Raw genomic sequence first — 17642 nt, 5'->3', positions numbered from 1 at the left:
TCCGAGACAGCTCTTGGGTTCCAGTCAGAAGCGAATCTGGGGCTGGTGAAAGGGGTGAGATTGGCTGACTTGGAGACTGGAGGCCTTGATGCGCAGGACAGTTGCCATGAGCAAACCATCCCCCCTCATTTATGGGTCTCAGCCCTGACTGAGTGGAGCAGGGTTTATAGGGGGAGAGATGAATGGGTCCCTTCGAGTGGCCTCCAGCACACCAGTCCTAGCGATGGCATTTGGGGTGTGGACACATCTTCCTTTAGGAGCAGGACTGAGAGGCACCAGCTACAGATGAGCTCAGCCCTGCCCTCTGAGAGCCTGCGTCAGGGTCTGCGTTTCTCCTCAGTTCCCTATCTCTGAAGGAGGCTGGTCCAAATATCCCAGAACTTTGGATGTGCCCAGAGTCTGGGTCCCAATGTTGTGACACGGGCCCATCTCACCGGCTGTTTCACTTCAGTCTCCAACTATTTATTGGATGGACATAGCTTTGGGGCATTGCTGTGGGAGCAGATTCCTAGCAGTGACCTAGAGGTGAGAGTCCCTGTTATCCCATCATGTCTCTTGAGCCAGTCAGTCTTGGTCACATTTATACCTCTTGAAAGCAGGTGCAAAATTGCCACCTTGCTGAATCCAAAAGTGATTTACCCTTACTCTGCACAGCTGTGAATACACCAAATGCAAGGCGTTGGAGAGCCAGGCCCCTTACTTTTCAAGGTAGGTGTTTTCATCATCATCTAGGACAATTTTTCTCCTCGCCATGCTGTTATGCAGTGCGCCGTCCACTTTTCTGCAGCCCTCCACCCCAGAGGTGGCTGCATTTTGAGAAGCGCTGCACAGTCTGAGCATAGGTTGCGAAAGGCTTTTGTAGTCTTGGGAATGGAGAGTGATGGAGGTGTAAAGAGCCTGATTTTTCATGGTTTTACCCTTTATGCTGTCCTATACACCGAATATTAGCACTTGCCATTTGATTTGAACAGATGTGTGGCAATGAAGAATTAGGCTGTATACATCCGTGAGGTGCTTTCTTCTGACTCTATGTTGCACAGTACTCCAAGAGCGATCCTAGCCTCTGTCTGTCTTTACTGTGACAAAGGCTGGCAGAATGGGACTCTGGGCATGCACCCACTCCGTGGAGAGCTTTGCAAGTGTGTTGAGGGCTGGGTCTTTCCCCTGCAATATTGGAACATTTTGTCCTTATTTGTTTCGGACTCTAGGCAAGCAGATTTTGTTATTGGACTTTGTACTGATTTTTCAGTTTGAGGAGTGGAAATAGCAGGGAAGAGGGGAAGTTGATTGGACTTCAGAACTTATTTGAAACCTACATTAAAGAGCCAAAGAGGCGCAGCACAGTATCTTTCGTCAGTTCCCATTCCACTCACAAACAGTGACCCCCTCGTGCACCTACTGGTGGCAGCTGTGCGCTGGAGGAGTCTTGAGGCAGAAATAGCATGTGCAGATAAAGATCAATAGGCTCAGAGCCGATCCTGAGGTGAGACCCTCCCAGAAATCTCCTCCCACTCACACAGTTCCTCTTAGGGCTGATAATTTTATTTTTTGTGGGGGACGGGGAAATGAGGGGGAGGTGGGAAGATAATTTTTGGAGCTATGTGTAAAAAGGAAGTGGTTTGCTGCTATAGCTTTAATTTTAGAGAGAGATCAACCCAGCCGACTGAATGGGAGGCTTTTAAGTGACCTGTGCAAAAAAAACCCCAATTGAATCGTATTGCATTCCTATGTTAGATACTGCCCTATAGGACGTGACCGGTGAAACACACAGCTGTGGGAAGGGCCATGCGACATAGTACAGTACATTCATCATGACTCATTCCATAATATACATTTCTTTTGTTTCCACAAACTAGTCCATAAACAGCCCTGGCTTTATTTTCCCCCCAAGCCAATGAATTCTTTCCACTTCTAATAGAGCTTTTCACCATGGGAATCTCAAAATGCTTTGGAATTCTGATGGCCCTGTGCACTAATGCCAATCCCCATTTAATGGAGGAAACTGAGGCACAAAAGTATGTTGCTGAATTAGGGGCAGAGCTGGGTACAGAATCAAAAACTCCTGTTTCCCAGTCCCATGTTCTCTGAGTATGGGACCATACTCTCTCCTCCAGTAGGGGGTCATGGCATACGCAATACAGGGCACCCAAGTGCCCATTTTCATGTACAGTTACTTTGCGAGTAGCTGCAAACATTTTAGGACATTTTATGCTGATGAGCAGGCCCACGTTTTCTTTGCTCAGTTTCCTCCCATTGCTTTATGCCCTGCCTCCTCGTATTCGGTGCCATTGCATTCTTCAATAGGAGACACTTAGCAGGGTTGCTGAGGCCAATATGTGTCAAGGAAGTGTCTCACATGTGAGTTCCTTTCCAAAGCCCACTCATACAGTGTCACTCTAGGCCTAGTGTGGTCAGACTCTTTGAAGAAACGTGACTGAATCTCCTAGTCAGCCGGCCATACAGAGGGAGCAGTCTTTCCCCTCCCCCAGCATCAAGGAAGTCTCTACTCAGGCCTTGTTCTGCTCATCAGAGTCCTGAAGTCAGCAGGAGTTTTGCCTTGAGCTTGGTCTTGAGACTGTGCCCGCTCCCTAGTTACAAGTGCTTGTGCTGTTTCTCTGCAGCTCTGAAGCTCATAATTTAGAGCTGGGCAAAGTTTTTCAGACAAATAGGTTATTCTCCAAAAAAAATGCAGTTTCTGTTCGACCAAAACTATTGGTGAATTTGGCTGAAATTCGGTGAATATATTGGGCCAAATATATATGTATATATTTTTTAAAGTCAACAGATTTTGTTTTAGAGAGACAAGGTGTGTGAGGTAATATCTTTAATTGGACCAGCTTCTGTTGATGAGAGAGAAGTTGGTCCTATAAAAAATGTTCCCTCACCCTCCTTGTCTCTGCTTTGAGCAGGGGGTTGGACTAGATGACCGCCTGAGATCCCTTCCAACTCTGATATTCTATGATCCTGTGACTGGCATGGTACAACAACACTGCATACAGAAGTTTGTTTTATTTTCTAAATGAGATATTTTGCCTTTTTTGTTTTGACATTTGGAGTAGATATTTAGGTAGATTTATTTTAAATAACAGAAATAAGAAAGGTAAAAGCTCATCCATTCATTTTAGATTAAAAAAAAAAGCATTTAGTTTAATCCAATGTGACTTCTTTCTTTCAGATTTTTTTGGTTCACACACTGAACCAAAACAGTCAGTTATTCATTCAGCTCTATTCATAATCAGCTGTCAATAGGTAGGATGTATATAACACAAAGCATGTGCCTAACAGAAGGCCTAGTATCTCCCAAAGAGCTATGGGGGCACCGTGCATTGATGAAACTGATCTGCCCCAAACTAAACCCAGGCATTTCACTTCACTGTTATGTGTGATGGCCACTAGACAGAAAACCAGAGCACCAATCCCCTTAACGAGTTAGATCGTTTATTCCACCCAGCAGCACTGCCAGTCCAGAGCACCTCTTTGGACTCATGCCTCCAAGATGTGCGATCTTTACTTATTCCCATACCAAGGCACTCTTGACCACAGCTCAAATGCTGCCTGCTACACATTAGTGAAAGAAACATGCAGAAACATGCATACTCTTATGGTATTCTCCCTAGCCATGTTTCAAATGCAATTTTGAATCAGAGGGGAAAAAAAATCCCTAATCACCAGACCCAAGGTTTTTTCCAAAGTGACTGGTGATTTGGGATGCCTCCATTTTTCAGTGCCCAGACCTTAAGGGGGCTTGATTTTGGGGAAGTGCTGAGCACCTGTCGTCTGAAATCCAGGCTCTTTAAAAGCATCTTAAGTTTGGTCCCTGGAAATTGAGGCACTCAAAATCACCAGTCACTTTGAAACTCAGAGCTTTAGGACATTGGCCTTTGCTCAGTCTAGTGGAGTTGCTGTCTTTAGAGCTCAGTTTAGTAAGGGACTGGACCTGCCTCATTATTGTAGGACAAGTGCTGCAGCAGATGAAGTTTGTGGATGTGTCAATTCAGAGGTGTGATTATAAAGATCTCCAATTCTCCGAGGCCTTGCATTTCCTCTCATTAACACCCAGATAAAGGGAACACAGCATGGATATAAAATGCAGCCGTGTGGACCTGGTTGAAGGATACAACCACTTTGCCCAGGATCAAGTGACAACACAAGCTCCAAAGCAGAGGAGAATTACGCCTCCAAAATTCTAATCTGGATTAATCTATTTCCAAAGTCAGGGGGTGTTTGGAGCTGAGGTTTTGGTTCCGGCCATCTCTATAATGGGCCTTTGCAGTCTCTGGTTTAACTGCATGCTGTAGCTTTTAAATTAACAGAGACAGTGGTGAGCCCAGAAAAGTACTGGTATTTCACAAGCTCCTCCCCTCCAGGAGATAATGCCCAGAGCTCACACTGGGAAGAGACAGGGCTTCCCTATTTAAAAATAATAATAAATAACAGAAGAGGCAAAACAGGGCAAGTGGGGTGGTGGAGTGGGAGTCAGGACTCCTAAGTTCTATTCTTAGCCCTGGGAGGGAAGTGGTTTCTAGTGACTGGAGCAGGAGACCTGGGAGCCAAGATGCCAGGATTCTGTTCCCGCTTCTGGTAAGGATGTGGGTGCTAGTGGCTAGAGCAGGGGACTAGCAGTTAGGACTCCTGGGTTCTATTCCTTACTTGGCCACTGACTCACACAGTGGCTTGAGCAGCTCTCAGTCTCCAGGCCTCGGGCCACCAATCTGTAAAATGGGCTCAACAATCTTTACCTGTGCATCAAGGCTCTGTTGAGGTTTGCCGAGCGCTTTGAGCTCACCTGAGCAAACACATTGGGTAAGCGTGTGGTATTTTTGGCTGCAATCTCTGTTTTGTATGTCAGACATTGACAATATCGTTCGGCTTTTGTTCTCAAGAGCCTGCTTTGCTGATGGCACTGGGAGGTGCCGCTGCGCTTTATCACTAGAGAAGCAGCGTGCCGATGGTATCAGCCCTAGGAGGTGCACAGTTTGTAGAGAAGGTGCATTTTGGCGGAAGCCCAGCTTGTATTTGATGTGTTCATAACTCAGCTAGCGAGCAGAATTTCAAAGCCACCTTATCTGCCCCCACATCTTGACCTAATTTAACAAGTTGCCATGGTTGCTCGGGGAGGTTGATGCAATTTTCTTATCTTTGGGGGAAGAATGTAACTGCGCAAGAGTTCATGAAAATTCAGTTTCTAACCTGTTTCTACACCTACAGGGACATGGCTAGGTCAGCTGAGACTGCGCTTCTGAAAGACGATTCCCCTGACCTACTCGGGGAGCATTTTCAAAGCTTGGTGCCCAAACGCCGGCTCCAGGGTTGAGATTTTCTAAGCAGCCTAGGGGATTTAGACCCAATTCTTCCATGACAGTAGGGTGAGTCGGGTCAAAGAGTGAGACCTGTTAGACTGTGAAATGGTCTCCCAAAGAGAAGCAGTAGAATCTCCGTCCCCTGAGGCTTTTAAAACTGGACCCACAAAGCACTGGAGAATATAGTGCAGAGAACAAACCTGCACTGGTCCAATGTAATGAGTTAGCTCTTAACTCTCTCTGATTTCTGTGACCTGTTTTTTCCATGATGCATGCCGGGAATCTTTAGCCTGACCCACTTCAGCCGCTGATCTCTTAGCCAGGGGGACCATGTAGCACTTCACACCTCCTTCTGCCCATTGTGGTCAGTTGCCTGCACCACTATGGGCTGGTCTCCAGCAAATAAAATAGCACACAGAGCAGAAACGTGGGGTGTGTTCACTTCACAAGGCCTAGCGCGTCAGCTTCTGTGCAAAGCCCCTGACATTTGGCTGTGGCTTTCCATAGAGTTGTTATTTGTAGTACAGTAGTGCCTGGGACCCAGCTGATTTCAGAGCCCTGTTGTGCTAGTCACTGTGCAGAGACCTGATCAGAGACAGCTCCTGCCTCAAAGAGCTTAGAGCCTAAAAAAACAAGGCAGAACGATTACCTCCCTATTTCATGGAGCAACTTACCCAAACTTATACAGCAGATCAGTGGTAGAATGAGGAACTGAATCTAGATCTCCTGTGTCTTAGGCCATCATGAACGAGTAAAAAGTTACAGGTGCTTTAGAGGGTAACCTGGTGCCTAAGGTGCTTATAGCCCCAAATTAGTAGTATATAGGGTCTTAATTAATAGCATGTATTAGTATGCAAGAGTATTATGCAGTTATGCAAATTAGGCACTCGTATGCATGGTCTTAATTTCATTCTTAGTGACAGAAGTGTTGCCAGTTCTTTACTGTGGTGCCAGGAAAGAAGACAGCCAACATGAGACTGCAGGGGACTATCTGGCTCCCAGGAGACTTTAGCTCCGTGATACATGCAGAAGCATTTCCATTGAACAAATCACTCCTGCAAGTGTCAGCACCACTTTGCTCAGCTGAGATACAGACCTGAGCCCCCCTCCCCCCCATTCCCCAACTGCCAAAGGTCTGACAGATGTCTCCAGAATATGCATCGGAAAACCCTTCTCTTCCTGTAAATCCCACTCCCTATTGCAAAGGCCAGGGGCCCATGTTGGACAAGCTGTTCAGTCTGAGCGAGGATTGCCTGTTCCATTTAAAGTGAAAGAACACAGCTGCCGGTTTACAAGAAAGAAACGACAGCATCGAAGAAAGTGGGTCTCTTTAGGAGATCTGCATGCTCCTTCTCTTCATGCTGCCACCCACGCTGCCGGCTGAAACTCACAGGCCTGACAGGTGCGATCTGAAGGGGTTGCGTGGGGGCGGAAGTGTGCTGTCTCCAGCCAACGTCAGAAAGCCAGTTAACTGCACTGTTCTCAGTTCCTCTCAAGTCACAGGAAGAGATGCTCAGGGAACCACATGGAATGCGGCAGCCTGGACATCTACATTCAGTGCAGTTGCTTGAGGAGAAAAGTCAGAGTCCATGTGGGATTCTTGACTATTTCCTGCTGCTGGAGAAGGGTGAAGTCAGCCATCCCTGTGAGGCTGGAGTGGAACAGTTATGAGAGTTCATAAATGCTTTCAGTTGCCTCTGGTGGACAGACAAAAAAATGGCTGTTCCTAGGGACAGGCGGCTGTGGGAGTGGTTGTTTCATTGCCTACCCTATTTGGATTCTGGTTCAGTATGAACTTTACCTGCTGTTGAGGGATGATTTCAAGCGTAACTTTACATCCTGGTTTCCCCTACGACCTGCTTCTAGCTTCCACTGCAAACGGCTCTTCGAGGCCTGTTTCTCACCCTAAGGTGGAACCCAGCGGATGAGGCCCAGGCTTGGTTCAGTGGCCTATGTGCCACCTGCCAGACATATGCAAATGACAGTAAAATCAGCCCCATGCAATGCTGCCCAACTGTGACCGTAGCTCAGCTTTTAAAACAAAAGCGTGCAGTGCGACCCACCGAGTGGCATGATCTTTGCACTTCAGAGTTGACTCTTCAGTGATATAGTTTTACTAGTCACTCCTCAGAGCAGTTGATCAGTCTATGGCATAGCAGGTTTTGGGTGCCATGAACACAGATAGAATGTTGGACTCCCAGTGCCACCTTCATGACAGAGGCCTGAGACCCATCAGTACCCCAGTCCATCCTCCACCTGCCATGTGGGCTGGCACTCCCTAGCTTGCATGCTCCACCGTGGATGCTTCCTGGATTCTTTTGAAACTAGGCATGATCCCAAACCAGAACGCTGGCTCTGATCATACCCAAGCTTTGAGACAAGCTGGAGCTGAACTTTGTCACTGAGATCCATTTCTGATGCTCCTCTAGGATGCTCCTAACAAAGCAAAATTTGGAGAGGGAGAGAGGCGGGGAAGAACTTCCCATGGCTGATATGGGGGATGAAATGCAGAGGTACAACCTCACCACTGATCAAACCTACCCACTGCCCCTCCTGATTATGCTGGTCTCTGAAGCTCTGACATAGGAGGCCCAGGCCAAGGTCAGTGCGTGACAGAAGTGAAGGCTGCTTTGGAGCTGTTGCTATGCCCACTTGTTGTGTTTGGTTGGAACCACAAACCACACAGTGAAAAGAATAGGTGCGCCGCTCTCGTTTTTTGTTTTGTTTCTTTCAAACAATGTCGTTGGAGGAGGGGGGTGTGAAAATCAGCCAGAGAAAGAGCAGGGTGACATGTTTCAGATAGGGCCCTCACCATGTAAAGTAATGGCCTGTCTATGCTGGTAGTGGGAGGGAGGAAAGAAGCCTGGAGGGGGAGTTGCACTGATGTAGCCACACTACAGAGACAGGCAGAGACAGAGGGACAACCTGGGAAATTTGACCTGGCTAGGACTCCTCGTGCAGTGCGTGCCCAGGAGCGTGTGTATACCTGCAAGCAAAGAGGCTTTGCTCAGACAGGGTTCCCACTGTGGCAGCATTTCATAACCAGGCTTAAGAGGCATATTTTCCCCATGATGCTTGCGAATTCCTAATGTGTGATGCTCCCCAATGCTCTTCACTGTGAGGGAAGCGAGACAGGGCGGCCATTGTGAGTCACATTAAGCATGTGAGCCCTCTCTGACTGGCTCTATTCTTAGCACGCCTTCCTTCCCTCCCAGGGACAAAGGTCATCAGGCTGCACTTAAGGGACAACCCCAGAATTCAGAGGCCTTGCCTTGGGGGTGGTGTGCGTGTGAGGTTGTCATCTTTCCAGGGCTCGTATGAAAATGAGTGGGTTCAGCGAACCTTCCTCCGGGCATGGCTGAAAGCTCCCGGATATGTTTGAAACGACCCCATCACAAAAGGCAGCTTGTGTCTGCACCCTCCCTACTTGCATCCCTGTCCAAGGGCTGATATCTGTCTCAGGATATTCTGCACTAGGTCAGCAGTGCATGGGACTTGTCTGGTCCTCCTGGGAAGGGCTGCATCTTAGCTGGAGGTTCTGCCTCGCCCTGGGCCAGTGTCTCATCTGGGGTGCAGCTGCACCAACTTACACCAGCTGAGAATCTGAAACCATGGGTGGGAGGGGGGACTGTAGGACTGGCAGAAGCAGGGGGATGCTGGGGAGCTCCTCTATTTTCAGAAACTGCTTGTGTCACTGGGAAGGAAGTTTTTTCCAGATAGGATTGAAGTTACCTCATTTTCTAATGATTCTTCTTAATATTCCACTGGCAATTGGCTTTTAGAAACATCAACTGCCAGCTCCTCTCTTGGTGTAAATCAATGAAACGGTGTTGATTTACTCCAGATCTGGGCCCCAGTGCCTTGGTTGGTAACTGCTCCCCTGCTTGGCTAGATGGATCCGGGATGTGGAAGAAGGATGAAGGCTGGAACAGAAGATGTGGGAGATGGGTCAAGAAGCGCAGCTGGAGGGATAAGGTGCTGAGTACTTGGAGAGATGAAGGTGCTGATTGCAGAGGACAAACACATGTTCCTTAGCTACCTGCGCCACCCAGCACTTTGAAAATGTAATGCCGTGTCGGTGCTGAGTATTATTGGGTGGGATTTTAAAAAATGCCCTGGGGAGTTAGGTACCCAGCTCCTCGGCTCGTAACTCCCTTAAGCACTTGAAAATCTCACCCATTACTAATGCCTGTTCTATGACTAGATGAGAGCCTCATTCTCCAATGTGCTCATCCCAGATCCTCTCCTCACTATAACTCACGTACAGTCCAGTTCACCATACGTCCTCAGTGCTCATAGCCCTCTGCCTTAACAATTGAATCTTCTCTAGGAAAGAGATGCAAATATCAAGAAAGGTAGTGCCAGATAATGCAGTCTCTTGGAGGTGTGCTCTGTCGCACAGGCTCAGACATGCAGCATGTGTTAGTTCCTGCTGCCTCCTGCATCTGTTGACTCTCTGACATTTCAAAGAAGGTGTCGCCCCAGCAGCAGCAGCAGCAGGGCTGTGATGCTTCTGTGCAGCTCGGTGTGTGTGTGCATGAGCTGAAGTCTGCTTGCTAGCTGTGCAGTAAACACGTTTGTTTTCAGACTACTGATCCTCCAATGGGCAGCTAGGAATAGACACCGTGGAGCCGGACTCCTAGTCCTCGGCACTAGCCGTTGGGTAGCATTCGCTCTTGCAAAGAAAAAACATCCTGCAGGATGCCATGCCATGTGATTCCACGCCGCTTACAGTGATAAATTGCTGGGCTTCCCTGTACCTCTGCATGCCAGCTGGCAGCAGAGTGCGAGGAGAACATGCTAACTGCACTGGGCTCCTTGGCCTAAGGTTAGAGAAATTTCTCTCTGGAAGCTTGGAAAGCCTTGAATGTGCTCGTTAAAGCTGGTGTGACCTGGTGATATGCCAAGCCAGGGCAATCACTTGTCTCAGTGAATGTTTAATTACAGCCCCTCTCATTAGTTGGAACATGCATCAAAGGTTAAGGGAAATCAACAGGATAGGGAGATACTCGTCTTCTTTTTACTCTGCAGCCCCATATCAGCCTGCCCAGACATTAGTTAGAGCAGCTAAGGGGCTGCTCTAACTTACTCTACTTGGGCATTGGTGTAAAGGCATCTGCTCTAGCCTTCTCTTGCCTTGCCTCTTTCACACCCAGCACCTCCCCTTCGCCAGTGATGGTGGTAGGCACAGAAGCTCGTTCAGTTGATACATTTGACATTGGGACATCCCCTTCCACAAGGGGAATTCTCTGTTGTCTACTTAGGGCTAGAATCGGTTTACTTTGCTCAGCATCAACAGCATCCACCTATGATGCCTTGCTGACATACTATGGATGGATGAATTAATCTTCTACGCATGCACCCCACCGAGCTGTAATTCAGAATGTTAGCAAGGAGCTCGAGCAGCAAAGCTGGGATCCCCAAAATCTGGGAGCATCTGGATCAGCCCATTATAATACAGTCAGCTGCAAAGTCCCTGTCTGAGCTTCCCCAGTGTAGCGATCTGGGAATTGTGGTTGCAGCTCAATCCCTACCAAATCTAGACAGTGTGTAACAAAATCCTGTGAGCCGATATTTGGCAAAGCCGCACCGAGGGCAGTTTTCTCACATATTTCCTTGCAGAATGTCATCTCTCTCTTGTTCATATCTGGGGTAAGATAAATACTATGAACCGGATTTGGTTTGCATATCAATGCACTGATAACCAAGCTTCTAAGAAAAAATAACGAGGAAACTTTGTGGCACCTTAGGCCTTGTCTACACTCAGGGGGTGGGGAACGATCTAAGGTATGCAATTTCAGCTACGAGAATAGCGTAGCTGAAGCTGATGTATCTTAGATCATCCTCGCGGTGTGGGATTGATGGCTGCCGCTCCCCCGTCAACTCCGCTTCTGCCTCTCGCCCTGGTGGAGTTCCGGAGTTGACGGGGAGTGCGTTCGGGGATCGATGTATTGCATCTAGACGAGATGCGATAGATCGATCCCCGATAGATCGATCACTACCCACCAATCCGGTGGGTAAAGTAGACATACCCTTAGAGACTAACAACTTTATTTGGGCATAAGCTTTTGTGGACTAGAACCCACTTCATCAGATGCATTGAGTGGAAAATGCAAGAGCAGGTATTAGCTAGCAGATAGTCAGGACTCTATCAGAGTATATCTATGCTTCAAACAAACTAACAAAAAAATCCCCACAGCAGCAGCTCTCTGAGCCCAGACTTGGGTTCACAAGGTTCACGCTAAGGTGCTAGCTAAGAAAGCTGTGTAGACATTCCCATTCAGGTTGGAGCTTGAGTTCTGTTTATTGCTATGCGGGGTGGGTCTCAGCTCCTGAGCTTCAGACGGAGGTGCCGTAGACCTGGGCTCTGAGACTAGCTGCCATGGCAGTTTTTTTGCAGTGTACCTACCCTGTTTTCCCATGGCCCGACGTGCTCTCACACCTTAGTAAATCAGGAGTAGCTCCACAGAAGTCACTGGGGTTACACCAAGATGGAACTACAGTGCGATCAGCACTCTAGAGCCAGAAAAGAGACACTCGGTCCTATTTAGTATGTCCCTTCACCAGGCAGGATGGTTCCCTCTCTACGAGCGGTTTGTCTAGTTTCCAATAGTTTTAAATGTCTCCATCCCTGGCAATTTGTAAATCAAAATTTGGATGTTTCTTCTAAAAGATCTGCACTTGTTCCAGCAGGAATTCTTTGGGGGCAGATCTCTGGCCTTAGAATCTATGACTCTAAAAGCAATAGGACATCATCCGTCACATCCCTTGGCAGATTATGCCGCATCCTCCGATTCCCACCAGCAGGAATTTTATCCTGATATGCAGCGTGAATTGTCATCAAGTAACTTCATCCCATTGTTCCATTAGCCACCCCTTCCGCCAGCTGAGGCTTACACCCATTGCCATTATCAGCCTGTTCTCCTTTCCCTCACCTTAGCTGTTGCGTAACCCAGCTTTATATATTGAATTATGTTCTTGTAAGTCATTCCCTGGATCATTTTCATTGCCCTTTTCTGATCTCCTCTTAGATGTGTCAGTATCTTGCTGGAAATATGTTGCCCAAAGCTGAACAAAGTGTTCTAGGTGTGGCCCCACATGAAAGGTGCTAATCAGACAGGTTTTGGCTTGAGGGCATCCATTTTGGCTTTGGCTGGGACATGAGTGAAAAGAAGAGATCAGTATTTAGGAGTCAATCAGCATATGACTGATCCAGTGAAAGCCTTACTGGAAAGTGTGCAAAGCCACAGTCTCTCAGGGCAATGCACTATGTATTTTGCATTAGCCCTGCTTTAGCGCATAGGAATCAGATGCCCTGAGGCATGGTAAGATACAATGCATATAGACAGGGAGTACAGTGCCTTTAAATTAATTGGTTTCAGAGTGTTAGTCTGTACCCGCAAAAAGAACAGGAGTACTTGTGGCACCTTAGAGACTCACAAATTTATTTCAGCACAAGCTTTCATGGGCTACAGCATCCGAAGAAGTGGGCTGTAGCCCACGAAAGCTTATGCTGAAATAAATTTGTGAGTCTCTAAGGTGCCACAAGTACTTTTGTTTTTTTTTTTAATTAATTGTCCAGCCTCAGCCAAGTATAGCTGAGGCCCCCTAGAGAAAATCAGTTCTGGGGGCAAGGAGAATTTGGCATCTCTGGGAATCTGATGGCTGTAGAGAAACGACTTGTTTGTTTTGAGCTGATCAGATGAGAGGTGCTCTCCTCCCAGAATCGTTATCCCTGACACAGATGGAAAAAGTTAGTCAGCAAGAGACAGTTTGGATTTAAAACCACCCACTTGCACACTGCAGACAAGTGGACATCATACAGGGCCAGCTGGGACTAAAAGCACAGGAAAGTTCACAAGATGATCACTGGGAGGTTTTTGACAGCAGATGCATGCGTGCATTGCCACTTCTTGACAAATAGCTGATAGCCAAAATTAGCACCCATATGGCACTTAGAGACAAGGAGCTGGAAAACAAATAGCTTTTTATGACTCAAATGTATATAACAAGGGAGGCTTCACCCACAGACCCTTCACCTCCATATCCATGATGATACATCATGAGAACAATCACCTGGGGAAATTGCTTCTGGCCAGCTAGGAGTTGGTTGGCCATTGCAAGCTCTCCTCTTCTGCTGACTCCAAGCTGCGCAGTGTGCAAAGAGATTCAAGCCCAGCTGATTTCAAGATGTCATGGCCAGGAGGGATTCCATTTGCAATGTTCTAGGATGCTGTTGGAAAATATACAAACACCTTTAGTACAGAAGACCCTCGTGTCAGCCTGCACGCTCCAGTCTCACAGAAGCTCTAGTTCTAAGTCTTGGAATTATTCAAGATGCTAACCTGTGAGACCACCTTCTGCCTTCCCTCCATTCTGTTATGTTATTGCAGCGCTCAGCAGAAATGCCTTCCTGCTCCCCAAGTACCCACCTGCCCAGCCAACCCTATTCCTTGCAGCAATAGCTGTGCCGGCTCCACTGAGTTGCCTCTTGTTCTCTGTGAGTTTATGTAGGTGGTTCCTGCAGCAACATGTCCTGGAGAGAGGCCAAATAATTTTCATACCTATGTCCCCTTTATCACATCTCAGTGCACAGTCATGAAGCAGAATGCGAAGGTCAGGAGGCAGCGTATGATAGTGTAGGAGTTCGAGCAGTGGCTGGGAGCTTTTTGGCACGTAAGCGAAGACAGCGCTTCGGTGGCAGAAAAATGATGCCTCCCGCTTTAATGTCAAGAAATAATCCTCTTTATGTAACTTACTCTGAGGTGAAAGATTCCAGTGGTTGAACATTCCACTCGGACTACAGTAGGAAGCAGCTTTACCTGTACAAGTTAACTCTCAAACTGCCAGTTCAGCTCAGATCTTCACTCGGACTGGAACTGTAGGCCCCTGAGATGTCAGTTTTTGTATAGAGTGAACATCACCTATTTAATATTAATAATAACTGATATTAAGGTCACACTCAAAGATCCCATCCCAGATCACGCTCCCACTGTGCTAAGCACAATGTACAAACACACAGGAAATCATAGGCCTTGCCTCAAGGAACCCGAAGTCTAAGAAGGCCTCAAGTGCATCCATGGGGTTTAGAAAGGGAATTCAAGGCATCCGAGTCGGGGGTGAAGCATATAACAGAACCAGAGTCACAGGTCCCAGTGCTCTCTGTACTAACAAACAGCCAACATGTTTTGTATCCATCTGCTTGCATGTGTCTTCCCATGGAGGAGGATGGGTGGAAAGAAATCTGCATCGGTTTCATTCCTGGCTCACCTTGTTTTAACAACTTGTGGCTTCTTTGCATTCCTAGGCAGTGGCCCCATCCAGCTGTGGCAGTTTCTGCTGGAGCTGCTCACCGACAAGTCCTGCCAATCCTTCATCAGCTGGACAGGCGATGGCTGGGAATTCAAGCTCTCGGACCCAGACGAGGTATGGCCCATTGTAACTGATCAGAGACCACTGAAAATGCTTAGGAGAATACCTAAGTCGTCCTCCTTCATGGCTGGGGTGCTACAAGTCCTGTCAGTATGATCCTGTGTGAGTGGTGGCGGGGGGGAGGACAAGGTAGCAGGGTGTTGGTCCCTCAATATTTTCTGGAAAAATCAATGGTTTAGAGAGTGCCCATGAAAGTCTGATTATTAATGAGCAATTATGAATTGTATTGCAGTGGCACCTAGAAGCTAGGTGAAATCTTTTATACCGAAGTTGGGGTTTTTTGGTGAAAAATGAAAATTCAGCAACAGCAAAAGGCGTCGCCACTTTGTGTCATTTTTACCAAATCGTTTTCATCGGGAAGAAAGATAATTCCGAGACCAATGAAGCGTTTCCATTTTTCAATTCAAAATTTCCTTTAATTGTATGTAAAAAAACAGTCAAAATGGTTTAAATGGTTGAAATTGAAACAAAATATTGCAATGTTGTAAAAGAAAAAAAAAAGTTTAGTTGGAGCCAAAACAATTTTTCTTGATTTGCCAAAAATGTTGAAAAAAATTGTTTTCGGTTTTACCCGACACTATTTCCCCTCAGTGTTATTTGCACAGCTCTAGAGGCCACCAGCCGTGGACCAGGCCCCAAGCATGCTAGGCGCTGTATGCACAAAAAGACAGCCACTGCCCCAAAGAACTTAAAATTATCCCCTTCCCCGTCTCCTGTCTTTATCTGTTTCCACTTCATGATCCCCCAGCAGAGTCCATGGGTGCTGTTTCTACAGCCCAGAAGGGGTTTGAGCTGCTAGCCCTCTGCAAACCCTGGCACTCAGCTCCCTGAGTCCATTCTTCATGATGAGGAGGAGAAAAAGCTTATAACCATTAGCTCTCCCAGCGGCAGGAGCTCCCCGCCCTTTATCATCCATCCAAGCCAGGAGGAAGAGACTTATTTTAATATCTACACTTAATCTATGAGACCTTCTTCACCTTTGTTCTCCTCTTCCAGGTTGCCAGGCGATGGGGCAAGAGGAAAAACAAGCCCAAGATGAACTACGAGAAGCTGAGTCGTGGGCTTCGCTACTACTACGACAAGAACATCATCCACAAAACGGCCGGCAAGCGCTATGTGTACCGTTTCGTTTGTGATCTGCAGAGCCTTCTGGGCTACACGCCCGAGGAACTCCATGCCATGCTGGACGTCAAACCCGATGCTGATGAGTGAATTGGACCAGCCAGACTGTGTGGAAGGTTGTGTCGTGTCAGTCTGGAGATTCGACGAGACCTTAAATTTTTTTTTTTTGGCAGTTAAATATCTATCTATATTTTTTCAAGAGCAACTCAAATTTGACATTTTTGATGGGGAGAGGAGGGTGGGCAAAGTCAAGCTTTTGGCTGAATCTGACAATGTTTGGTTGGGAGAAGAAAGATGGAACTTTTTATTTGAAAGTTCTCTGAGAGATTTTTTTGGGTTGAATTTCTTAGTTTTAAGGAAGCCAGAAAAATATAGCTCACTTTAAAAAAATTAAAATAAACCCTCCCCATCTCATACCATCTGGAAACATTATTAATGAAAAGATCCCCTTGATTACTGTGTTACCAGCACAACAAACTGACAATTCAGGAAGTGACAAGACTCCTAAGGATTATGTGATTGATTCTTTTATTGATGGGAGGGGCAAAGTGAAGGTGGAACTTTCTGTTTTGTGGGAGGGGATGACATAGGAAAAAACAAGAACAGTTCTTGTTACTTTGCTTTTCTGTCAGTTATTTTTCTGTTACACAACAGATTTTTTTTTTTTAAGGAGGGACCAAGATTTTTTTAATTATTATTTTGTTAAAATTTTATTTTATTAAATTTTGTGCCAGTATTTTTTTTTAAATATTCTTAAGCTCTAAGATGGTCTCCGTCTTGTAATATTGTGTGTGTATGTATGTTTCTTTTATGCCAGCAAAGAGTTTTATCACAGTGAAGAAAAACGAATTGTTTATGTAGACCCCACTGGAGAAGTGTAGTGCTCTGACTTATGATCTCTGAATCTTATGCGAAGGAAAATGAGTGCCAAATCAGCCACCAGAAATGCTGAGAGGATGCTTTGCATTTGCATTGAGTCCCATGCACTTTGCTGTATTGTTTGTTGCTAAAGGTGGATGAAATTTCTCAAAAGGAAATTTTGTTGTTGTTGTTGTTTAAAAACATCTTTTTGGGACAGCCATATTTTCAAAACCTTGGTTTTTTTTTTAAATTTCTGATGTATCAAAAATGTTGTTGACATTTTCATATATCATTTTCAAAATCAGAAAGTGTTTGTTTTTTTTTTAAAGGAATGTTTTTAACACTTTGAAGTAACTGCTAGTTTGTTTTGTTTAATATCCCACCCAGTGACTAAGCTGAGCAAAGTAGTTCAGTTTTGACATTTTCCTATTTTGAACGTAGTCAGTGCTGAAGGGAAAATGGAAAAATGTGTTAGGGGAAAAAAATCATGAAAAGTTTTGAACAATGAAAAGTGAAACAAGGATGTTGATGATTTTTCCCTCCGTTTTTGATCAGTGCTGCTTACAGTACTGTATGGTCAGCCATTCTAGGCACATCCAAAATGGAAACTCAGACTCAATGGGGAGCAATCCCTCGGGATACCGAGCACGCAAGCCTAGACCAGTGAAACTCGCATGCACATGCTTAAACTCATGATTAGCTCCATTGAAGTGAGTGGGACCATTCGTGTGCTTGATGTTAAGCATGTGCGTAACTGCTTTGCTGGATCAGGCTTTGAGCCTGGAGTGCGTGGGTACGGCTTAGACACGGAGGATATATTAACACAACAAGCTCCTCCCCAGAGCAGCAATTCTCAGAGCCTGGCTCAACTGACTGGGGCTCACACCGCGGGATTAAAAATATCATTGTGGATATTCGGGCTCGAGC

At 46.3% G+C, this 17642-nt stretch overlaps 1 protein-coding gene across 4 annotated transcripts in view; it reads left to right on the top strand.

Moving 5' to 3' along the window:
• ETS1 (ETS proto-oncogene 1, transcription factor) overlaps positions 1–16937 on the top strand; it is a 115307-nt gene extending 98370 nt beyond the window's left edge. For all 4 annotated transcript variants that reach the window (XM_050921653.1, XM_050921652.1, XM_050921654.1 and 1 more), the window contains 2 exons: positions 14608–14726; positions 15729–16937. In XM_050921653.1, the coding sequence (XP_050777610.1) occupies positions 14608–14726; positions 15729–15944 (335 nt within the window). In that variant the 3' untranslated portion in view covers positions 15945–16937. The remainder of the gene's footprint in view (positions 1–14607; positions 14727–15728) is intronic.
• The last annotated feature ends 705 nt before the right edge of the window (positions 16938–17642 follow it).

This window comes from Gopherus flavomarginatus, chromosome 13, assembly GCF_025201925.1.
Source record: "Gopherus flavomarginatus isolate rGopFla2 chromosome 13, rGopFla2.mat.asm, whole genome shotgun sequence".
NCBI classification, from domain to species: Eukaryota; Metazoa; Chordata; order Testudines; family Testudinidae; genus Gopherus; species Gopherus flavomarginatus.
This window is presented reverse-complemented; position numbering and strand designations above follow the sequence as displayed.